Below are 25,836 nucleotides of genomic sequence, written 5' to 3' on the forward strand. Positions count from 1 at the left end.
TTCTCCCCCTCCCTCCCTCGCACCCCATCCCACAGATCCTCCCCCTCCCACCCAATCCCACAGATCCTCCCCCTCCCTCCCTCGCACCCCATCCCACAGATCCTCCCCCTCCCACCCAATCCCACAGATCCTCCCCCTCCCTCCCTCCCCATCCCACAGATTCTCCCTCTCCCTTCCCATCCCACAGATCCTCCTCCTCCCTCCCTCCCCATCCCACAGATCTTCCCCTACCCTCCCCCACAGATCCTCCCTCCCCCCCCCCGCATCCCACAGATCCTCCCCCCCCTTTCTCCCCATCCCACAGATCATCCCCCTCCCTCCCTCACCCCCCCATCCCACAGATCCTTCCCCCCCTTCCCTCCCCATCCCACAGATCATCCCCCTTCCACCCTCCCTCCCTCACCCCCCCATCCCACAGATCCTCCCCCTCCCTCCCTCCCCATCCCACAGATCCTCCCCCTCCCTCCCTCCCCATCCCACAGATCCTCCCCTCCCTTCCTCCCCATCCCACAGATCCTCCCCCTCCCTTCCTCCCCATCCCGCAGATCCTCCCCCTCCCTCCCTCCCACCCCATCCCGCAGATCCTCCCCCTCCCTCCCTCCCACCCCATCCCACTGATCCTCCCCCTCCCCTCCCTCCTCATCCCGCAGATTCTCCCCCTCCCTCCTCATCCCGCAGCTCCTCCCCATCCCACTGATCCTCCCCCTCCCTCCCTCCCACCCCATCCCACTGATCCTCCCACTCCCTTCCCATCCCACAGATCCTCCTCCTCCCTTCCTCCTCATCCCACAGATCCTCCCGCTCCCTCCCTCCCTCCTCATCCCACAGATCCTCCCCCTCCCCCCCTCCTCATCCCACAGATCCTCCCCCTCCCCCCCTCCTCATCCCACAGATCCTCCCCCTCCCCCCCTCCTCATCCCACAGATCCTCCCCCTCCCTCCCTCCCTCCCCATCCCGCAGATCCTCCCCCTCCCTCCCCATCCCACAGATCCTCCCCCTCCCTCCCTCCCCATCCCACAGATCCTCCCCCTCCCACAGATCCTTCCACTCCCTCCCTCCCGATCCCACAGATCCTCCCCCTCCCTCCCTCCCCATCCCACAGATCCTCCCCCTCCCACAGATCCTTCCACTCCCTCCCTCCCGATCCCACAGATCCTCCCTCCCCCTCCCCATCCCACAGATCCTCCCTCCCCCTCCCCATCCCACAGATCCTCCCTCCCCCTCCCCATCCCACAGATCCTCCCCCTCCTCCCCATCCCAAAGATCCTCCCCCTCCCACCCTCCCTCACTCCCCATCCCACAGATCCTCCCTCCCCACCCTCCCTCACTCCCCATCCCACAGATCCTCCCTCCCCCTCCCCATCCCACAGATCCTCCCCATCCCAAAGATCCTCCCCATCCCACAGATCCTCCCTCACTCCCCATCCCACAGATCCTCCCCCTCCCTCCCCATCCCACAGATCCTCCCCCTCCCTCCATCCCAATCCCGCATATCCTCCCCCTCCCTCCCTCCCCATCCCACAGATCCTCCCCCTCCTTCCCTCCCCATCCCACAGATTCTCCCCCTCCCTCCCTCCCCTCATCCCACAGATCCTCCCCCTCCCTCCCTCCCTCCCCATCCCACAGATCCTCCCCCTCCCTCCCTCCCGATCCCACAGATCCTTCCCCTCCCTCCCTCCCCATCCCACAGATCCTCCCCCTCCCTCCCTCCCCATCCCACAGATCCTCCCCCTCCCTCCATCCCAATCCCGCATATCCTCCCCCTCCCTCCCTCCCCATCCCACAGATCCTCCCCCTCCCTCCCTCCCCATCCCACAGATTCTCCCCCTCCCACAGATCCTCCCCCTCCCTCCCTCCCTCTCCCACAGATTCTCCCCCTCCCTCCCTCCCCATCCCATAGATCCTCCCCCTCCCTCCCCATCCCACAGATCCTCCCCCTCCCTCCCTCCCTCCCTTCCCATCCCATAGATCCTCCCCCTCCCTCCACATCCCACAGATCCTCCTTCTCCCTCCCCCTCGCTCAGATCCTCCCCCTCCCACCCCATCCCACAGATTCTCCCCCTCCCTCCCTCCCTCCCACCCCATCCCACAGATCCTCCCCCTCCCACCCAATCCCACAGATCCTCCTCCTCCCCTCGTCCTCATCCCACATATCCTCCCTCACCCTCCCCCCCCTCATTCCCTCCCTCCCTCCCCATCCCACAGATCCTCCCCCTCCCTTCCCATCCCACAGATCCTCCTCCTCCCTCCCTCCCCATCCCACAGATCCTCCTCCTCCCTCCCTCCCCATCCCACAGCTTCTCCCCCCTCCCTCCCTCCCCATCCCACAGATTCTCTCCCATCCCACCGATCCTCCCCATCCCGCAGATCCTCCCCCTCCCTCCCTCCCCATCCCGCTGATCCTCCCCCTCCCTCCCCATCCCACAGACCCTCCCCCTCCGTCCCTCCCTCCCAATCCCACAGATCCTCCCCCTCCCACCCTCCCTCACTCCCCATCCCACAGATCCTCCCCCACCCTCCCTCCCCATCCCACAGATCCTCCCCCTCCCACCCTCCCTCACTTCACCCATCCCACCCTCCCTCACTCCCCATCCCACAGATCCTCCCCCTCCCACCCTCCCTCACTCCCCATCCCACAGATCCTCCCCCTCCCTCCCTCCCCATCCCACAGATCCTCCCCCACCCTCCCTCCCCATCCCACAGATCCTCCCCCTCCCACCCTCCCTCACTTCACCCATCCCACCCTCCCTCACTCCCCATCCCACAGATCCTCCCCCTCCCACCCTCCCTCACTCCCCATCCCACAGATCCTCCCCCTCCCTCCCTCCCCATCCCACAGATCCTCCCCCTCCCTCCCTCCCCATCCCACAGATCCTCCCCCTCCCTCACTCCCCATCCCACAGATCCTCCCCCTCCCTCCCCCCCCCCGCATCCCACAGATCCTCCCCCCCCCCCCCCTTCCCTCCCCATCCCACAGATCATCCCCCTCTCACCCTCCCTCCCTCACTCCCCATCCCACAGATCCTCCCCCTCCCTCCCCCCCCCGCATCCCACAGATCCTCCCCCCCCCCCCTTCCCTCCCCATCCCACAGATCCTCCCCCTCCCTCCCTCCCATCCCACAGATCCTCCCCCTCCCTCCCTCCCCATCCCACAGATCCTCCCCCTCCCTCCCTCCCCATCCCACAGATCCTCCCCCTCCCTCCCTCCCCATCACACAGATCCTTCCCCCTCCCTCCCTCCCCATCCCACAGATTCTTTCCCTCCCTCCCTCCCTCCCTCCCCATCCCACAGATCCATCCCCCCCCCTCCCTCCCCATCCCACAGATCCATCCCCCCCCCTCCCTCCCCATCCCACAGATCCATCCCCCCCCCTCCCTCCCCATCCCACAGATCCATCCCCCCCCCTCCCTCCCCATCCCACAGATCCATCCCCCACATCCCTCCCCATCCCACAGATCCTCTCCCTCCCACCCCATCCCACAGATCCTCCCTTTCCCTCCCTCCCTCCCCATCCCACAGATCCTCCCCGTCCCTCCCTCCCCATCCCACAGATCCTCTCCTTCCCTCCCTCCCCATCCCACAGATCCTCCCCCTCCCTCCCTCCCCATCCCACAGATCCTCCCCCTCCCTCCCTCCCCATCCCACAAATTCTCCCCCTCCCTCCCTACCCCTATCCCACAGATCCTCCCCCTCCCTCCCTCCCTCCCCATCCCACAGATTCCCCTCCCTCCCTCCCCATCCCACAGATCCATCCCCCCCCTCCCTGTCCTTCCCACAGATCCATCCCCCCCACCTCCCCATCCCACAGATCCATCCCCCCCCCATCCCACAGATCCATCTCCCCCCTCCCTCCCCATCCCACAGACCCATCCCCCCTCCCTCCCCATCCCACAGATCCTCTCCCACCCTCCCCATCCCACAGATCCTCACAGAAATACCCTCTCTAACAATCCCACAGATTACTCCCCCACCCAATCCAATGCCAATCCTGAGACTTCCGCTCCCGGTCCCAGAGTCTCCCCCTACTCCCTCCCAGTCCCGGAGATCACTCCCATCCCTCCCTCCTTCCCAGTGTCAGAGTTTTCCACCTCCCTCCCAATCCCAATGATTCCTCCAACTCTCTCAATCCCAGAAATCCCCCCTCCCAAACCGCAAGAATAACCTCCTCTGTCCCAATCCCAGAGATTCCTTCCCCACCCCATCCGTTCCTAATCCCAGTAATTCCGCCACTCCCTCCCAATCCCAGAGATTCTTCCCTCCCAATCCAATACCAAGCTTAGAGACCCACTCCTCCCTCCCAATGCCAGAGGCTCACTCCTCCCTCCCAGTCCAAGATTCCCACCGCCATCCCAGAGATCCCCTCCCCTCCCCCCCAATGCCAGAGAGCCCCCATCCCTCCCAATCGCACTGATTCCTCCCTTCCTCCAGTCCCAGAGATTCCCCTGTCCTTCCCAGTCCGACATTCTCCCCACAAGCCCCCCATTCCAGAGATTCCACCCCCTCCCCTACCCAGTCTCAGAGATTTCTGTTCCTCTCTTCAGGTCCCAGTGATTCCCCACCCCTACCCCGCTTCCCTCCCGGCCCCAGAGATTCCCCGCCCCTTCCCTCCCGGCCTTGGAGATTCCCCCCCACTCCCGCCTTCCCTCACGTCCCCGGAGTTTCCCCCCCCTTCCCTCCCGGTCGCAGCGATTCTCTTTCCCCCACACCCCCCAACCTTCCTTTCCCCCCTGTACCTGGAGATTCCCTCTCCCCTTCCTTCCAGGCCCTGGAGAACTGCCCTGGCCCAGTGATCTGCCCGCCCCCCCACTTCCTGGTGCCACAGCTCTGCCCAACCTCACTCCCACAGTGCCGCAGATCCACACCCCCTTTCTCCTGGTGCCACTGTTATTCCCCCCCATCCCTCACCAATCTCAGATTCTCCCTTCCCTTCCCTCCCAGTCCAGTCCCAATCCTAGAGATTCCACCTCTCTCCCAATCCCAGAGATTCTCCTCCAATCAGGGAAATCCCCAATCCCAGAGATTTTCCTCCTCACTCCTCGAGATTTCCTTTTGATCTAGCAACAACTTGTATTAATGTAGTGTGTTTCATGGGATTGTTGTCAAACAAAATATGGCCTGTCCTTTTTTTATTTGTAGCATGTGAGCATTGCTGGCTCGGACAGCATTTATTGCCCATCCCTAATTGCCCATGAGAAGGTGGTGGTGAGCTGTTTCTCGAACTACCGCTGTCCATGTAGTGTAGATACACCCACAGACCTGTTAGGGAGGGAGTTCCAGGTTTTTGACTCTGACAGTGAAGGAACGGCGATATCGTTCCAAGTCAGGATGGTGTGTGACATGGAGGGGAACTTGCAGGTGGTGGTGTTCCCATGCACTTGCTACCCTTGTCCTTCTAGTTGGTAGAAGTCGCAGGTTTGGAAGGTGCTGTCTAAGGAGCCTTGGTGCGTTGCTGCAGTGCATCTTGTAGATGGTACACACTGCTGCCCCTGTGCATTGGTGGTGGCGGGAGTGAATGTTTGTGGATGGTGTGCCAATCAAGCGGGCTGCTTTGTCCTGGATGGTGTTGAGTTTCTTGAGTGTTGTTGGAGCTGCTTCCAGCCAGGCAAGTGGAGAGTATTCCATCACAGTCCTGACTTTTCCCTTGTAGATGGTGGACAGGCTTTGGGGAGTCAGGAGGTGAGTTACAAGCCACAAGGCTTGCTTTATATCTAATTAGTACTGGCTAATCTAATTACAATTTTGATGAAGTAACAGAGAAGGTGGTGAAGGGAATGTGGTAGATGATGTCTATATGGATTTTAAGAAAACATTTGATAAGGTACCACATAAAAGGCTGGTTAACAAAAGTGAGTCTCATGGAATCGGAGGGTCAGTTTTCAGTTGGATAAAAGATTGTCTTAAGGACAGAAAACAGTGAGTCACAGTAAATGATTGCTTTTCAGACTGGAGGATGGTAGACAGTGGTATTTCTCAAGGGTCAGTACTAGGACCACTGCTTTTTTTGCTATATATAAATAACATGGATCTTGGACTACAGAGTAGAATCTCAAAATTGGCTGATGGCAGCAAACAGTGAGGATGACCTGAACCGCTTCCAACAGGACATAGACTAACAGAATGGGCAGAGAGGTGGCAGATGGAATTTAATACTGACAAGTGTGAGGTGATGCATTTTGGCAGAAGGAATATGGAGAGGCAATATAGACTTAATGGCACAGTTCTAAAGAATGTGCAGGAACAGAGGGACCTGGGGGTGCATGTGCATAGATCTTGGAGGTGGCGGGACATATTGAGAGAGTGATTAGTAAAGCATATGGGATCTTGGGCTATAAACGGAGGCATTGAGTACAAAAGCAGGGAAGTTATGCTGAACCTTTATAAAGCTTTGGTTAGGCCCTGACTGGAATATTGTGTCCAGTTCACCATGCTTCAGGAAGGATGTGAGGATCCTTGAGAGGATGCAGAGGAGATTTACCAGAATGGTTCCAGGGATTTTAGTTACAAGGTCCGGTTGGAAAAACTGGGTTTGTTCTTAGAACAAAGGAGATTGAAGGGAGATTTAATGGAAATGTACAAGATTATGACAGGCTGAGATAAATTTGACAAGGAAAAACTGTTCCCATTAACTAATGGTACAAAGACTAGGGGACACAGATAGATGGTTTTGAGCAAGTGATGCAGGGGGAATGTGAGGGAAGCAGTTTTTCACACAGCGGGTGGTAATGACCTGGAACTCTCCACAAGGGTGGTGGAAGCAGAGACAATCAATGACTTCAAAAGGAAATTGGATGGCCACTTGAGAGAAATAGACTTGCAGGGTTACGGGGATGGAGCGGGGAGTGGAACTGACTGCATAGCTCCGCGGAGAGCTGGCATAGACTTGATGGGTCGAATGGCTTCCTTCTGTACTGTAAATAACTCTGTGACTCTATATAGCTGGTTCAGTTCAGTTTCTGGTCAATGATAACCCCTAGGATGTTGATGGTGGGGCTTCAGTGATGGTAAGCTGTTGAATGTCAAAGGGCGATGATTACATTTTCTCTTGTTGGAGATGGTCATTGACTGGCATTTATGTAGCACGAATGTTACTTACCACTTATCAGCCTAAGCGTGAATGTTGGCTAGGTCTTGCTGCATATGGATCTGAGGAGTTGTGAATGGTACTGAACACTGTGCAATCATCAGCGAGCATCCCCAATTCTGACCTTATGGAGGGATTGATGAAGCAGCTGAAGTTGGTTGGGATTAGGACACTACCCTGAGGAACTCCTGCAGTGATGTCCTGGGGCTGAGCTGATTGGTCTCCAACCAGGACCACCTGCGCTAGATATGATTTCAACCAGCAGAGAGTTTTCCCCCTTATCTCCTTTGACTTCAATCTTGCCTGGTCTCCTTGATGCCTGACTCGGTCAAATGCTGCCTTGTTGTCCAGGGCAGTCACTCTCACTTCACTTCTTGTATTCAGCTCATTTGTTGATATTTGGACCAAGGCTGTAATAAGGTCTAGAGCCAAGTGTTCTTGCAAAACCCAAACTGAGCATTGGCGAGCAGGTCATTGCTGTGTAAATGCTGCCTGATAGCACTGTCGATGAAACCATCCATCGGTTTGCTGATGATTGAAGGCAGGCTGATGGGGCGGGAATTGGCTGGCTTGGATTTATCCTGCTTTTTGCTGACCGTACATAGCTGGGCAGTTTTCCACATTGCTGGGTAGATGCCAGCGTTGTCACTGCACTGGAGCAGCTTGGCTAGGGGCATGGCTACTTCTGGATAAAGGCCTGCTCGGGTGTGAAATTGAAACCTGACCCAGGCCCGATCTGACCACATCTAACCCGGGCCCGAGTCCTTTGATATTTTCCCATGCCTGACCCGACCCGACTACCGCAATAAAGTTAATTTTGAAGATGACTTCCCTCCTTGAACAAGGCAGCAGTGTGTCCACGTTCAGCCCGACCTGAACCGAGCCTGAATGTCAGACCCGACCTGACCCGAGCCCGACACATGTCGTCGGGTTTGCTCGGATTCGGGGCGGGTAGCCATACTTTAGTTCTGCAGCACAAGTCTACAGCGCTTGCCTCAGCCCATCGGCTGCTGAAAGCCTCATCCAGTTTATCTTCAGACTCTGCTATTAATGTATGTGAGCAAATCTTTGCAGGTGGCAGAACTACTTAAGGTTGTTAATAAAGCTTATGGGATCCTTGGCTTCATTAATAGAGGAATAGAGTACAAAAGCAAGGAAGTTGTGCCAAACCTTTATTTAACATTGAATAGGCCCCAATTCTGGGCACCGAACTTTGGGAAGAATGTCAAAGCCTCGGAGAGGGTGCAGAGGAGATTTACTAGAATGGTACAAGGGATGAGGTTATGAGGATGGAGAAGCTGGGGTTGTTCTGCAGAGAGGCTTAAGAGGAGATTTGATAGAGGTGTTCAAGTAGCTACTTCAGTGATTGAAGGGTCAGTAAGTAGAGGTTACATGAGGAAACATTTGTTACACAGTGAGTTGCAGTAACCTGGAATGCACTGTCTGAATGGACAGTGGACGCAGGTTCAGTACTAACATTCAAAAGAGAATCCATTACAGGGCAATGCCGAAAGAATAGGTGAGTGGGATTAATTATCTCTGCCAAAAAGCCAGCACAGGCGCTGGAGGCTGACTGACCTCCTTCTGTGTTTTATCATCCCACCTCCCACCCTCCGTAAACTTCAGCTCATCCAAAACTCTGCTGCCCCTGTCCTAACTTACACCAAGTCCTGTTCACCCATCACCCCTGTACTCGCTGACCTACACTGCCTCCTGGTCTGCCAATGCCTAGGTTTTAAAATTCTCATTCTTGTGTTCAATTCTCTCCGTGGCCTCGGATCCCCTCCCTATCTCTGTAATCTCCTCCAGCCCCACAACCCTCCGAGATATCTGCGCTCCTCTAATTTCAGCCTCTTGAGCGTCCCCGATTTTAATCATTCAAGGCCTTGAGGTCAGGAATTTCCTTCCTTAAACCTCCCTGCCTCTCTACCTTGTTTTCTTCCTTTAAGGCACTCCTTAAAACCTACCTCTTTGACCAAGCTTTTGGTCACCTCTCCTACTATCTCCTTACATGGCTCGTTGTCCTATTCTGTTTGATGACCCTCCTTGTGAGGCATTGTGGGATGATTTACTACATTAAAGGTGCTATATCAATGCGAGTTGTTTTTAAATAAGCTGCACTTGGGCTGATCAGCCCTGGTATTTGTTTGCCTGTAAGTGACAGCTGCTGGGATCCAGTGTTGGAACTAGTTCTTATTTATCAAATTCGTGTCAATATACATTGGGCCTCAACAGGAGTATTGTGCACTGTTCTGGGCACCGCACTTTTGGAAAGATGCCCGGGCCTTTGAATGGGTACAGAGGAGGTTTACCAGGGCACGATCAGGGATGAGGGTCTTCAGTTATGTGTAGAGATTGAAGAAGCTGGGGTGGTTGTTCTTAGAGCAGAGAAGGGGGGATTTGATAGAGGTGCTCAAAACTATGAGGGGTTTTGACAGAGCAAGTCAGGAGAAACCGTTTCTTCTGGCAAGGGGATTGGTAACCAGAGGTCATAGTTTTAAAATAATCGGTAAATGTTTTCACTTTGAATATTGTTAAGATCTAGAATGCACTACCTGAAAGGGCGGTGGAAACATATTCCATAGGAACTTTCAAAGGGCAATTGAACAAGTGCTTGATGAGGAGTAATTAGCTGCGTATGGGGAGAAAGCTGCAGTGTGGCACTGAATTGGACAGCTCATTCAAAGAGCTGGCACAGACAGGACGGGCCGAATGGTCCCCTTCTATGCTGTAAGATTCCATACCAGAAGAAAATGTCGAGTTAGCCGATGTGTTTCCTGTGTGACACTCATTTGTCCCACATACTCACGTCATCAGTTACAGTCCTGCACTGACCAGGGTGAGCTAAATAAACAGGTGAGCGGGGGGAAAGGAATAGAAGGATATCCTGTGAGGTGGGAGGAAGCTCGTATGGAGCATGAGCACTGACATAGGTCATGTCCCTAAGTTCCATGGGCTGAAAAAGAAACTTCCACAAGTCCAACCCTGACACTGCAGTCCATGGGCCTTTCCAGCCTCACTGGGGTAAGAGTTGGCCATTTTGCTGCAATATTGTCACCTGTTTGGTGTACCTCATGCTTAAATCAACAGATGTGTCCACACGAGTCCAAAACTAGGGGCCATTAATATAAGATAGTCACCAATAAATCCAACAGGAGAAACCTCTTTACCTAGAGTTGGTTAGAATATGACACTCACTGCCACATGGAATAGTTGAGGCAAATACTATAGATATATTTAAGGGGAAGCAGGATAAACACATGAAGGAGAAAGGAATAGATTATAGAGAGATACAGCACCGAAGCAGGCCCTTCGGCCCAACGAGTCAGCGCCGACCATCAACCATCCATTTATACTAATCCTGCATTAATCCCATTTTCCTTCTCACATCCCCACCTTCCCCCAATTCTCCTACCACTTACCTACACTAGGGGCAATTTCTTTTTGTTTACAATGGCCAATTTACCTATCAACCCACAAGTCTTTGGCATGTGGGAGGAAACCGGAGCACCCGGAGAAAACCCATGCGGTCACAGGGAGAACTTGCAAACTCCGCACAGGCAGTATCCAGAACCGAACCCGGGTCGCTGGAGCTGTGAGGCTGCAGTGCTAACCACTGCACTGCCCAATTATGTTGATAGGGTGAGATGAAAAGGGGTGGAAGGAGGTTCATCTGGAGCATAAACTGCAGTATAGACCAGTTGGACCGAATGGTCTGTTTCTGTGCTGTAGATTTTATGTAATTCGATGTAAGTGTTGTCCAGCTGAATGTATGTAAATGAGTCTGACCCCTCTCTTTTTCACCAGACATCTCATTCCGAACATTCCTCGGTGTTGATGGCTGTTGAGAAGTCCTGGTGAGGGCACCGAGTACCTGACCAGACCCTGTCTGACCTCAGTATCTACCTGCGGATTTGATAAGGTAACTGGATCCATCCCCCTCTCTCCTCAGCATAGCCAAAGGGACACATGGGCAGCCATCTTAAACAGTTGGCTGGCAGCCATTTTGAGCATCTTGATCCTGGAACTGAGGGGAAATGGTTTCTGGGTGATGCCTAGTGATACATGGGCCGGGCCCGACACTGACTCTTCCCATGGGCCGGGCCCGACACTGACTCTTCCCATGGGCCGGGCACGACACTGACTCTTCCCTCGGGCCCGGCCCGACAGTGACTCTTCCCACGGGCTGGGCCCGACACTGACTCTTGCTCCCCCACTCCCCCCCGCCCCCCCCCCCCCCCGAAGCTGACTCCTGGGCCCCCTGCCCTGACCTGACACTGACTGTTGCATCCCCCCCAACACCCCCCTCCCGACGCTGACTCCTGTGCCCCTGCCTTGGCCTGACACTGACCCCATGTCCCCCCGCCCCCACCCAGTCCGGCCTGACCTTACCTGACCTGACATTGAATGTTGTGTTCTTGATTTCTCAATACAAACATACCAAACAATCTGATGCTGAATGGTGAGTTGTAAAGGGTTCTTTACTGCAAAATAACAGGAGAGCCCTAAGATACATGTGCTGACTGTTGACTAACACTGTGATGATGTGTACTAAATTATTTACATATTCAACAGTATGTTAACTCATGCTCAAACAGTTAAAGTAATATCACAACATCCCTGTTCCTGAAATGGAGATTTCATAAATTATAAGCTATGTACATAATGAAATAGGATATTTGTGAACAATATTTACAAATGTATTGACTCTCATAATCATCAATCAAGTGCCTCTGGAATGTATAGATGGTCTACCGACTCGACCTGACCTTGTAACTCTGAAACTTTGTTGAGACTTGGAGTTTCAATACTTTTCTTTTGACTATTAGATTTGGATTGACAATCATCTTGCACTTGAGTGTTGTACAGCGATTCTTCTTAGCTCCATTCTTAGAATTTGAATGTGAACGTGTTGACGCTATAGAAGTATAAAGCATGATGTTGTTGGTGAACTCTTTCAGCTGACATCTGTTCCTTCTCACCGTCGCTCCATTAGGGTGCTTACTTCATATGACCGTGGCTGATTACAGATCTTGGACACTTCTGCAGGGAACCCCGTCTTTTCTTGCAGGTGGATCACTCTGACTTGTTGTCTGATCTGTAAAGGTGGTAGCTCCACACCTGCACCCTTATCATGTGTAACTTTCATTTTTTCCTGGTTGTCCAACAGTTTGTCTTGGATTGACAATGATCTTATCAAGTGATGACTCAGAAGAGTTGTCTTGACTTGCCTTCTGAACATGAGCTCTGCTGGGGATGGTAGTCCTGTGTCTAGAGGTGTTACTTTTAAATGTAACATTGCTACCTGGAGATCTTGGCTCGTTTCTCTGCATTTCAGAATTCATGACTGTACTGTACGCACTATCCTTTCTCTTAGAACCCTTGACCTCAGATAATATGGGGACGATGTAACATGATTCACAGCCCACTTTACACGCATCTTGAAATGGCTTACTGGTGTACTGTGGACCGTTATACGAAGATATGAACATATGAATTAAGAGCAGGAGTAGGCCACTTGGCCCTTTGAGCTTGCTCTGCCATTCAATAAGTTCATGGCTGAACTGATTACTCCAAGTTTCCACCGATCCCCGATAACCTTCCACCCTCTTGTTTATCAAGAATCTATCTACCTCTGCCTTAAAAATATTCAAAGACTCTGCTTCCACTGCCTTTTGAGGCAGAGAATTCCAAAGACTCACAACCCTCTGAGAGAAAAAAATTCTCCTCATCTCTGTCTTAAAAGGGAGACCCCTTAATTTTAAACAGTGACCCCTAGTTCTAGATTCTCCCACAAGGGGAAACATACTTTCCACATCCACCCTGTCAAAACCCCTCAGGATCTTGTATGTTTCAGTCAAGTCTGATACTATCTGCTCCGGGGAACCGAAGAGAGTAAAGATTGTGCTCATTGTGTTTGCTACCAATGCACTTGACGTATCTCCCAATTGGTAAATGATCAGAAACTTGGAGAAGTAATCGGTAACCAACAGAAAATCATCACCTTTGACAATAATTGGTCAGTGGCTATCCTTGACCATGGATGTGATGGAACATCATGAGATTAAATGGTTCTCTGTGCTGGCTTGGTTGATGCTCTTCACATGCATTGCACATCCTCACTGATCCCTTTACGTCACCATTGATTCCAGGCCAATAAACTGTTTCACGTGCATGTTCTCTGGACTGTTCAATGCCCATGTGACCTTGATGTAATTGTGTAAGGATATCTTGATGAAGTGTTTTTGGAAACAACACTTACCTTCCTCTTAAAAATAATGGGACTGGATATTCCTAACTCATCACGTTATGGCCAAAAGGTTCTGAGGTCTGTGGAAACCTCTTGCACTCTGTCAGGTCATCCGCTGTTGATGAGCTGCCATAATGTCTTTAGAACAGGATGTTTGGAAGTCTCTTCTTGGAGCTCTTCATGTTTCTTCTGTCCAAATCGCATTAGGCCAATATTGTACACGTCTTCTAGCTCTACACTGATTGCATCGACTTGGACATCTAGCGGTATGTCTTCTCGTTTCTTGGGGTTGGGTAATCTGCTCCGTGTATCAGATGTAATCATGAGGTTTCCAGGTTTATATCGAACCTCGCAGTTGTACCCTTGCAGCTTAATGAATAGCCTTTGTAGTCCAGGTGCGCGCTAGTGAGTGGGTTTCGCCAAATCATTGCCAACGGCTTGTGATCTGTCTCGACAACAAAAAGTTTGCCTAATAGAAATCTTGTAATACCAAATACTAACGCTAATGTTTCCCATTCTATGTTCAAATAATTTGCCTGAGTGGGTGACAAACCTTTGGAGCCAAATGCAATTGGTCTACCTTCCTGTAATAGACATGGACCAAGACCCTTTTGTGAAGCATCTACCTGAAGTGTAGTTTCATTTCCCGGGTCATAATATTACAGACATGCTTCTGTCGGAAGAGACTGTTTCAGCGAATGGAATGAATTCAGCGTACTGATGAATTTTGTGCCACAAGAATGGCATATCTTTCTAGAGAAGCTCACACAGTGATGATACTTTCTCAACTAAACTCGAGATATACGGTGCTAGAAAACTGAATAGATCCAAACATCTCTGTAAATCTTCCTTGTCTTGAATAGACATTGATTGTATATCTTGAATCTTACTGGGATCAGGTCGGATCGCTGTATTGGAGTAGATTGAGCTGAAAGAGTTGATGTGGTTCATACATTAATAGCTCATATATTGTTATTGAATACGAGAGCTTCTCTTCTGGCTGTTTTCCATTAAGATGTGAAGATTCTTGTCGTGCTCTTCTTTAGTACTTCCCATGACTGCTGTGTCTTCTGCAATGCAAACACATCTTTTTCACTAATGTGATCCATATCCTGTTGGAACAGGTCTTGACCTATTGACAGACCAAATGGAAACCAATATCTTCCAAATAGTGTTAGCTCCTGTGAACCTTCAGAAAGGTGGACTGACCAGTATCCATGTTTTGCGTCTAGCGTCAAGAAAAACATGGCTCTTGCAAATCTTGGATTTAAGTCTTCCAAAGTAGGAATTTTGTGAGGACATCTTTTGAGTGCTCAGTTCAATCTTCTAGGATAATGGCAACAGTAAGTGCTGGAGATACTCAGCAGATCTGGCAGCATCTGTGGAGAGAGAAGCAGAGTTAACATTTCAGGTCAATGACTTTTTATCAGAACGGGCAAAAGTTAGAAATGTAATTGAGCAAGTGAAGCGGGGGAGTGGAAAGAAAAACAAAAGGGAAAGTCCGTGATGGGGCGGAGGATGGGAGAGATTAAATGGCAAATATGTCATGAAATAAAAGGCGAAGGGAGTGGTTGTAGTAAAAGACAAAGCATTTGTCCAGAGTGTTAATGGCAGATTAATGAACTACTCTGTCCAAAAGCAAAAACATGAAAAACAAATTTAAGACCAGATCGTGGTCTGAAATTGTTGAACTCGATGTTGAGTCCAGAAGGCTATAAAGTTCCTAATTGGAAGATGGGGTGCTGTTCCTCGAGCTTGTGTTGAGCTTCACTGGAACACTGCAGCAGGCCAAGGACTGAAATGTAGACTTGAGAGCAGGGTGGTGAAAGACCTGAAACATTAACTCTGCTTCTCTCTCCACAGATGCTGCCAGACCTGCTGAGTATTTCCAGCACTTCCTGTTTTTATTTCAGATTTCCAGCTGCAGCAGGATTTTGCATTCAATCTTTTAGGATCAAGACATACTTTGATGTTACTATCTTTCTTGGTCAAGGTGGTTTTCGAGCTGCACCAATCAGTGTGCTGCTGAACACAGCCAATATTCCCTTCTCATTCCATCATGTCCAGCTCAGCTTTTAGCTTGTCCTTTATGTGGACACTGCATTTCTGTGGTGGATCTATGGAGGGAACTGTGTCGTCTTTCAAATGAAGAACAGTATCTCCTCTAAAGCTGCCCACGGTTTCAGATCCGTCCGGTACTTCTGTTGTAAATCCTGAGTGGACTCAGTGGGATTACATTTACCTTGGTTGTGTAGCACTGGCACACTATTGATTTTGTGAATGGTCATGATCTGGAGTTCACTACATGCTGGTAGTCCTGCTACTGCTGGGCCCTTGGTGTCAACAACATAGAAGACTTGTGTGACCAGGCTGTATGTCCATATCTACACTCCAACGTCAAGGCTCCCATGCAGCATATTGGTGAACCATTATGTGCAGTAAGTCTAGCTCTTGTTACCTGTAGCATAGATTCCCATTTCGCCAGATATGTGTGCTTTAGTATTGGAAGAGGTAAAATGTTGGAGCTCGCCCCAGGATCAATCTTTAGTCACAGCTTGTGTTTGCCACTCTTGTCAATTGAAATCATATGCCCAAACGTGAATCGCTTCCAGCTGTGTGGCATTCTTGTGGTTTGCGACAGTCACCGTGTGAAAGACTTGTTCACTTTCAGTGCCTTCTCTGCTGTCCAGGTCCTTACCGACTTCATGGACATGCTGTGTTTACACTGATATTTGGAGAACCCTTCTGTTTCTTCCACTAGGCAGTGCCTGTTTCTCATTGAACTGTGGCTTGCTGTGGCTCTGACGACTACTTTATTGCCAGACCTTCTGACAGTCTTGCCCACTGCCCTGTTAGACCACATGTCTTGGCTGGTGCATTCGACCACATTTGGCACACGCCTTGCCCTGTCGAGGTATCTTGGCTTCCTCACCTATGATTGCTGCTGCTCCATGCGCTTGTATGTACTGTCTGCTTGCGGCTATGCCTTCATACTTCCTACCTGCCTTAAGGAGACTTTTGTTGTTGATTCTTTTTCTTTATCCGACAGGTCTTTTGGAATGCCTCTATTGGGGTTGAATCAAACACTAGCGCCATTATCCTCTTGGACAATTCTGCATCTGAAAAATCACAGATTTTCCTCTTCTACAGGTGTCTGCTCACAAATTGATCAATGGTTTCTTTTGCTGTTGTCTAAAGGCCATCGACTCCAGTCCATGGATCCTTCAATTACTTTGTCCTTCAGTTGGTCTTCTAATGTTGTCCTCAGTTTTGATGGGTCCCTCTGGTCTGCTTCCTATAGTCCAGAACTGTTGATGCAATGGAGAACTTCATTGTCAATCACAATTTTGATTTTAATTGCTTGTTTGTCAAGCTCTGTGACTGCAAGATCCAGAAAGCATGATTCCATGTGCTGTTTGAAGAATTGGAACTCGTGGAGGAGATCGTAAGCCTTCCAGTTCATCACGGGGAATTTTGTGGTCATGGCGCCAAACATCTCGTCCACAAGAAATCTCTGCTGGAGCTTTCCCCTTTAATTGCTTTCTTTTTTTCAAAAAAATCTTCCCCTGAAGGAAAAAAACACAGTGCCGGTCTGCTGTGCCTGCAGTGTTGGACCTCTGCTATATCCTGAGCTCTGTGGCTGCAGTGTTGGACCTCTGCTATATCCTGAGCTCTGTGGCTGCAGTGTTGGACCTCTGCTATATCCTGAGCTCTGTGGCTGCAGTGTTGGACCTCTGCTATATCCTGAGCTCTGTGGCTGCAGTGTGGGCTTAGACTCTCTACATGGGGAGACTGTGCCCACGAGGCACTTTTGGCGGGAAAACAACAAAACGTAAGGGTAGTGCCGTATCGCAGCCCCGACTTGAACCGAAACGCTTTGCATTTCGCAAGGCTGATTTACTGCCTTTGCTGCCAGCTCCCATTTGAACAAACGATCCCTTCGTGTACTCACACTTTCCCAGAGAACCAATTTGTTTTGAGGATGGTCTTCAAATTCGACCCTGTTGCGAAGCTGCCGTTTCCTCCAGCAATCTGTAGTCTTGTCCTAAGCTCCACAGCTTTCTACAGGAGAAATTGTCATCCTCGATGGTGATCTCTGTCCTGTGTCAAACATTATTCCCATCATGCTGAGCACCTCGGCAATGCAGCTACTCAGTTGGGTTCCGCTGCCATCATATTGTGTTCTTGCTTTCTCAATACAAACATACCAAACAATCTGAAGCTGAATGGTAAGTTGAGTGAAGGGTTCTTTACTACAAAGAAACAGAATTGCAGGAGAGCTCTAAGATACATGTGCTGACTGTTTACTAATGCTGTTGCAAGTGCTGTATCACATATTGGCTTACATCACTTCCTGTGATGATATATATTAACTATTTACATATTTAACAGTATGTTAATGAATGCTCAAACAGTTAAAGCAACATCACAACACTAACTCTACGGCCCGATGCTGATGCCCCCCCCTCCCCCGCCCGACACTGACGCCACCCCTCCCCCGCCCGGCGCTGGCGCTCCCCCCTCTGCTCCTCCCTCCGACACTGACGCTCCCTCCTCCACTGCCCGACGCTGACGCTCCCCCCCAATACCCCCCCCACCTTTGCCCTGGTCCAACACTGTCAGCCCCCCCCCCCCATGCCCCCAATGTGACTGTCTGATACTGAGCGTCTCTTCCCCCACCAATCTGAGACACTGAGCTCCCCCTCTCCCCCTACTCCCCAGTTCAACGTTAACCCCACCCAACCCACCCCACTGCCCCTCTTTCTGGTGTTCTGATCGCTGTATCTTGACTGACCTGTTTCTCTGTGGTTTATTCACAGCTCCTGATTTCTGTTTGACCTCTCCTGAGGGACGCGCGATCATGTCCCAAGCGGGGTTTCGAGTGGGCGCGGAGTTCTCGTCGTACAGTGAGCTGCACCGCGAGTTCCGGCGCTACCAGAGGGACTGCGCTGTACAGCTGTGGACCAGGCATTCGCGAACCATCGAGGCCCAGAGGCGGAGGGCGCCCAAACGGCCCATGAACGACGCGCTGAAGTTCGCCGAGATTGACTACGCCTGCATTCATGGGGGCAAATTATTCCGGGCCAGAGGGTCCGGGAAGCGGACAAACCAGAGGTGAGAATGTACTCGCCTTGTGGGTGGCGGAAAGCTCCAACAGAATCTCCCCATCTGCCCCTGACTGGGTTTGTGATGGCGCAGTCACTGGGTAACTTCACTATACAGACCACAGTCCCACTCTGACAGCAACTCATTGCAATCTGGGGTACACTGCCTGAAAGGACGGTGGAAGCAGACAGAATAGTGACTTTCAAAAGAGAGGTGGATCAATCCTTTAAGGGGAAAATTTTCCAGGGTTTTGGGAAAGAGCTCTGGAATTGGCTAGCTCTGCCAGAGAGCCGTTATGCTGAGCCCCCACCTCCCCAGTTCAATGGTAACCCCACGCAGCCCGCTACGCTTCCCCCTCCCTACTCCCAGCCACAGAGGAGGAAACTGAACCAATGTCCTATCCCAGGCTAGCTGTGGCTCCGTCGGTAACATGCTTGTCTCATGGGTTCAAATCCCATCCAGAGGCTTGAGCACTAAAATCTCAGCTGAGACTCCAGTGCATTACTGAGGGAGTGCTGCACTGTCGGAGTTGATGTCTTTCAGATAAGGCATTAAACCGAGGGTCCATCCGCCCTCTTGGATAGATGTAGAGAATCCCCGGGCTCTATTTCGAAGAGCAGGGGAGTTCTCCCTGGTGTCCTGGCCAATATTTATCCCCCTATCAACCTCACTGAAACAGATAATCTGGCTATTATCACATTGCTGGTTGTGGGATCATGCTGTCCATAAATTGGCTGCTAGCGTTTCCAACATTGCAACAGTGACCACACTTGAAAGAAGTATTTGGCTGGAAAGAGCTTTGTGAAGTCCTGAAGTGGTGCAAGGCACAATATAAATTCCTCCTTTCACTGCTGCTGCCAAGTGCCTGTGTGAACCTGTGCAAAGATCTGCATTTGATTCCACAATGGGCTGCTGACATATCTTGGATTCCACAGAAGGTGGCCATTCGACCTGTCATGTCCATGCCAGCTCTCTGAGAGCAACTCACCTAGTCACATTCCTCTGCCCTTTCCCTGTAGCCCTGCACATTTTTTGTCTTCAGATAATTCCCTTTTGAAAAGCATAATTGAATCTACCTCCACCACACTCTCCGGCAGGACATTCCAGATCCTAAACACTGACTATGTCACCATTGCTTCTTTTGCCGGTCACCTTAAATCCGTGTTCTCTGGTTCTGGATCCTTGTGCCAATGGGAACAGCTTCTCTCTTATCTACTCTGCCCAGACCCCTCATGATTTGGAACACTGCTATTAAATCTCTTTGGGGAACAGCCCCGGCTGCTCCAAACTATCTCCGTAACTAAAGTCCCTCATCCCTGGAATCTTGTTTGGGATCAAATGATGTGTCCATTCTGGAGGGCACTGGGCACTTGAGAACCCTGCGCCCCACCCAGAGTCGGTACTTTCAAGATGAGATGGTGGTTTGAAATAAACAAAAGCTCAACTTCAATATTTGAACAAGCTTGAGTCACAAACAATCACACCAACAGTCCCTGAGCGGTCTGTGATGTAACCCAGTTTGACACACTTTACCTGACCGTAAAGGTGAACTTCATAATCTTTCTCTGGGACCATGTGCTGATTGTCAAGGAAGATCAAAGCCAGTCTCCCGTCAATCCACTAATGTGATTCTGCTCATTGTCTGTTTCAGAACCAACAAGACGAAGTGTCCCTGCGTTATTAAAGTACGCCTCTCTCCGGATGGGGACAAGTTTGTGGTGAAAGAGATGGTTGAATCCCATAACCACTCAGTACAGGAGGTAAGAAAAACCAACGGGCATGTACCGGCTGGTGTAGAAATCCTGACCCCCATCACATTCAATTGCTACCTTCTGTACACACCCTGTTAAGTTTCTACCTCTCCCTCTCCCACTTTGTGGCTGTCTAAATAAGGCACACAACACACTGGGCTTTATGATGACAGAGAGTACTAAAGCCAAGAAGTTATGCTAAACCTTAATAAATCACTAGTTAGACTGGAGTATTGTGTCCAATTCTGGACACTGCACTTTAGGAAGACGTCATGGCCTTGGTGAGGGTGGGGGTTTGTACAGAGGGCATTTACTAGAATGGTTCACAAGGACACAAGAAAAAGGAGCAGTAGTAGACCATATAGCCCATTGAGCCTGCTCCACCATTCAATACAATCATGGCTGATCTTGGGCTTCAATTTCGCATTCCTGCCTGTTCCCCAGTTCCCCATATGCCCTGTGAGACCAAAAATCTGTCTATCCCAGCCTTAAATGTATTGAACGATGGAGCAACCATCTGGGGTAGAGAATTCCAAAGATTCACAGGTTCCTGGGATGAGGGACTTCAGTTATGAGGATAGATTGGAGAAAGTAGGATTGTTCTCCTTAGAGAAGATTAAGAGGAGATTTGATAGAGGTGTGCAATATCATGGACGGTTTTGATGGAGTAATTGTTCTCAGTGACGGAAGGATCAGTAACCAGAGGACACAGATTGAAGGTGATCGATAAAACAACCAGAAGGGGAAATGAGAATTTATTTTTACGCAGCGGGTTGTTGTGATCTGGATTGCACTGCCTGAAAGAGTGGTGGAAGTAGATTCAATAGTATCATTCAAAAGAGAATCGGATAAATACTTGAAGGGGAGAAATTTTCAGGGCTGTGGAGAAAGAGCAGGGGAGTAGGACTAATTGGATTGCTCTTTCAAAGAGCCGGAACAGACACGATGGGCCGAATGGTCTCCATCTGTGCTCCATCGCTCTCTGAGCTTCCTGAACATTTTGTAAAGTACAGTCTGGAGTTGTACTCCATGTGAAGTCAGACTGCCTTTTCACTCTGAGATCAGGTCAGGTTTCTGATATTGAAGTCACTGTTTTGCCCTGAACTGCTGATAGTTGAAGCTCGTACTAAGCAGTGAGGTGACAGGGTAGCTGGGAATCTTAGCTTTGCTGGTGTTAGGTGAGGGAGGAATGTTGGCCTGGACACTGGGAGAACATCCCGCTCTTCAAGCAGTGTTTATGGGATCGTTAATGTCCCTTCTCCCGAGGCAGCGGCACATGTCAGCAGGGCTTGAGATTCTGGTTCCATCTGAAGGCAGCACCACTGACAATACAGCACTCCCCCCAGTAATGCACTGGATTGTCAGCCCAGCCTCTCTGTTCAAACCCCCCGACAGCCTGGACCCAAAGAGACCAAGCCAAACTAACAACCTTCACATCAAAATCCATTTTGCTTCCTGTATTTTACTGCCCTTTTCCACAAAGGCAGATTCCTGGCCTTTGGTTTCATAGTGCTAGCAGTCCGTCTGTACCTTGCCCCAGTGGCCATTCATTGTGTGAGTGCAGCAGACTGTTTGAGGATGGTGCGAGCGCTCTCTTTTATTTGAAATGATAATTTTGAAACTTTAAAGTGTGTTGCCGGAACTGTGACCAACGTATGCAAGGTGCTAAACTTCAGGAATGAAAGACTTGTGGAGAGCACCTTTCCTGCATGCTTCACTCTTAACGTCCGATCACACTTTAGGTATCACACCTCAGTGTGCCTCTGACTCACTGTGTGTCACACCAGTGGAGACCTGTTACACACTCATGCACTGTCTGACGCAGGTAGTCACGCACACACAGTTAGGTGTGTAGTCATGCACATGCACTGTCTGATGCAGGTAGTCTTGCACACAGTTTCTGACCTAGTCACTCACTGACTCTCTCACTCTCTGACACGAGTAGTTACACGTGTAGTCACGTACATGCCCCCTCTGACACAGGTAGTCACTGACGCAGGTAGTCACTGACACGGGTGGTCACACACAAGCACTCCCCCACAAGTACTCGCAAAATTTCACACGTGCGTGTTCTCAGAAGTTCCAGGCGCGACACAGCCCGCTGTTTTATTAAATACGATACGGAAAAACAAAACAAGATACTTCCACGTGGGGACAACAAAACTGTGGTCATGAATATCAGATAATCACTGATAAATTCAGCAGGGAATTTCGGAGAAAGATCTTCACTAGGAGGCTGATGAGAATGTGGAACTCGCTAGCACTGGGAGTAACTAAGGCGAATAGTGTAGATACAAGTAAGGGGAAGCTAGATCAGCACAAGAGGGAGAAAGGAATAGAAGGATATGTTGATGGGGTGGGAGGAGGCTGATGGGGACTATAAACACTGGCGCAGTCTAGTTGGGCTGACTGACCTGTTTCTGTGCTGTACATTTAACGTACTGTAATGCGGTGATGTACAGATCATCGGTGAGATTGCAGTTAATGGAGCTTATTTCCACCTCTTCAACATAGCCCAACTCTGCTCCACCTCATCTCATCTGTTGCTGAAACCCTCCCTCATTGTGCCTTTGTTACCTCTAGACCTGACTATTCTAATACACTACTGGCCGACTTCCCACATTCCTGTTCATCTGAGGTTATCCAAAAAAGCTGCACATGTCCTTACTCGCACCAAGTCCCATTCCGCTATCGGCCCTGTGCTTTGGCTTCCAGTCAAGCAACACTTAAGAATCTAAAATTCTCATGTTTTGTTTTCATAGTCTCGCCCCTCCCTATCTCTGTAACCTCCTCCAGCCCCACTACATTCCGCGATATCTGCGCTCCTCTCATTCCGGCCTCTTGACTATTCCCGATTTTAATCACTCTACCAGTGGTGGCCGCACCTTCAGCTTTCTCGGCTCTAAGCTCTGGAATTCCCTCCCTGCTCCTCTCCACCTCGCTTTGCTCCTTTTAAGACATTCTTTAAAACCTACCTGCTTGACAAAGCTTTTCATCGCCTGCCCGAATATGTGGCTCCACGTCAAATTTTACTGAAAGCTCGAACGAAGCACCTGGCAGAATTTTACTACATCAAAGGCACTGGATAAATAGAAGTTGCTGTTGTTGTTGTTGAAATATTAAAATGTGTTCCTTTCTCCTCACTTTTAGGCCGAACGGGAACGTTGCCCCCGTCAGAGACGCTTTGACAAGGCAGTGCAGAATAACAGAACAGATATTAAAGAGAACCTGGGGGAAGCAGCAGACCAGGGCATCCAGCGGGAGGAACCCAAAAAGGAAAAGTGGGGCAGTCCAAAAATGAACCGAACAGACTTGGAGATGATGGTGCCCGCACTGGCACTGGTCAAGGGTAGGTGTCAGCATGCCTCACCGTCCCCTCCTGTCGGATAGTACACTGCTCCCTCACTGTCAGACCGTCCCCTCCTGTCAGATAGTACACTGCTCCCTCACTGTCACACCATCTCCTGTCAGATAGTACACTGCCCCCTCACTGTCAGACCGTCCCCTCCTGTCAGATAGTACACTGCTCCCTCACTGTCAGACCGTCCCCTCCTGTCAGATAGTACACTGCTCCCTCACTGTCAGACCGTCCCCTCCTGTCAGATAGTACACTGCTCCCTCACTGTCAGACCGTCCCCTCCTGTCAGATAGTACACTGCTCCCTCACTGTCAGACCGTCCCCTCCTGTCAGATAGTACACTGCTCCCTCACTGTCAGACCGTCCCCTCCTGTCAGATAGTACACTGCTCCCTCACTGTCAGACCGTCCCCTCCTGTCAGATAGTACACTGCTCCCTCACTGTCAGACCGTCCCCTCCTGTCAGATAGTATACTGCTCCCTCACTGTCACACCATCTCCTCCTGTCAGATAGTATACTGCTCCCTCACTGTCAGACCGTCTCCTCCTGTCAGATAGTACACTGCTCCCTCACTATCACACCATCTCCTCCTGTCAGATAGTACACTGCTCCCTCACTATCACACCATCTCCTTCTGTCGGATAGTACACTGCTCCATCACTGTCACACCATCTCCTCCTGTCAGATAGTACACTGCTCCCTCACTGTCACACCATCTCCTTCTGTCGGATAGTACACTGCTCCATCACTGTCACACCATCTCCTCCTGTCAGATAGTACACTGCTCCCTCACTATCACACCATCTCCTTCTGTCGGATAGTACACTGCTCCATCACTGTCACACCATCTCCTCCTGTCAGATATTACACTGCTCCCTCACTATCACACCATCTCCTTCTGTCGGATAGTACACTGCTCCATCACTGTCACACCATCTCCTCCTGTCAGATAGTACACTGCTCCCTCACTGTCAGACCGTCCCCTCCTGTCAGATAGTACACTGCTCCCTCACTGTCACACCATCTCCTCCTGTCAGATAGTACACTGCTCCATCACTGTCACACCATCTCCTCCTGTCAGATAGTACACTGCTCCCTCACTGTCACACCATCTCCTCCTGTCAGATAGTACACTGCTCCCTCACTGTCAGACCGTCCCCTCCTGTCAGATAGTACACTGCTCCCTCACTGTCAGACCGTCCCCTCCTGTCAGATAGTACACTGCTCCCTCACTGTCAGACCGTCCCCTCCTGTCAGATAGTACACTGCTCCCTCACTGTCAGACCGTCCCCTCCTGTCAGATAGTACACTGCTCCCTCACTGTCAGACCGTCCCCTCCTGTCAGATAGTACACTGCTCCCTCACTGTCAGACCGTCCCCTCCTGTCAGATAGTACACTGCTCCCTCACTGTCAGACCGTCCCCTCCTGTCAGATAGTACACTGCTCCCTCACTGTCAGACCGTCCCCTCCTGTCAGATAGTACACTGCTCCCTCACTGTCAGACCGTCCCCTCCTGTCAGATAGTATACTGCTCCCTCACTGTCACACCATCTCCTCCTGTCAGATAGTATACTGCTCCCTCACTGTCAGACCGTCTCCTCCTGTCAGATAGTACACTGCTCCCTCACTATCACACCATCTCCTCCTGTCAGATAGTACACTGCTCCCTCACTATCACACCATCTCCTTCTGTCGGATAGTACACTGCTCCATCACTGTCACACCATCTCCTCCTGTCAGATAGTACACTGCTCCCTCACTGTCAGACCATCTCCTCCTGTCAGATAGTACACTGCTCCCTCACTGTCACACCATCTCCTCCTGTCAGATAGTACACTGCTCCCTCACTGTCACACCATCTCCTTCTGTCGGATAGTATACTGCTCCCTCACTATCACACCGTCCCCTCCTGTCAGATAGTACACTGCTCCCTCACTGTCACACCATCTCCTCCTGTCAGATAGTACACTGCTCCATCACTGTCACACCATCTCCTCCTGTCAGATAGTACACTGCTCCCTCACTATCACACCATCTCCTCCTGTCAGATAGTACACTGCTCCCTCACTGTCACACCGTCCCCTCCTGTCAGATAGCACACTGCTCCCTCACTGTCACACCATCTCCTCCTGTCAGATAGTACACTGCTCCCTCACTGTCACACCATCTCCTCCTGTCAGATAGTACACTGCTCCCTCACTGTCAGACCGTCCCCTCCTGTCAGATAGTACACTGCTCCCTCACTGTCAGACCGTCCCCTCCTGTCAGATAGTACACTGCTCCCTCAC

At 50.8% G+C, this 25,836-nt stretch overlaps 1 protein-coding gene across 3 annotated transcripts in view; it reads left to right on the forward strand.

The window, feature by feature from the left end:
- The window catches only part of LOC137346275 (zinc finger SWIM domain-containing protein 1-like), a 66,278-nt gene that overhangs the window by 19,181 nt on the left and 21,261 nt on the right, over positions 1 to 25,836 (forward strand). For all 3 annotated transcript variants that reach the window (XM_068009740.1, XM_068009742.1, XM_068009741.1), the window contains exons 2-5: positions 10,890 to 11,004; positions 18,153 to 18,447; positions 20,090 to 20,198; positions 23,340 to 23,538. In XM_068009740.1, coding sequence (XP_067865841.1) covers positions 18,194 to 18,447; positions 20,090 to 20,198; positions 23,340 to 23,538 — 562 coding nt within the window. In that variant the 5' untranslated portion in view covers positions 10,890 to 11,004; positions 18,153 to 18,193. The remainder of the gene's footprint in view (positions 1 to 10,889; positions 11,005 to 18,152; positions 18,448 to 20,089; positions 20,199 to 23,339; positions 23,539 to 25,836) is intronic.

This window comes from Heterodontus francisci, chromosome 29 (genome assembly GCF_036365525.1).
Source record: "Heterodontus francisci isolate sHetFra1 chromosome 29, sHetFra1.hap1, whole genome shotgun sequence".
NCBI lineage: Eukaryota > Metazoa > Chordata > Chondrichthyes > Heterodontiformes > Heterodontidae > Heterodontus > Heterodontus francisci.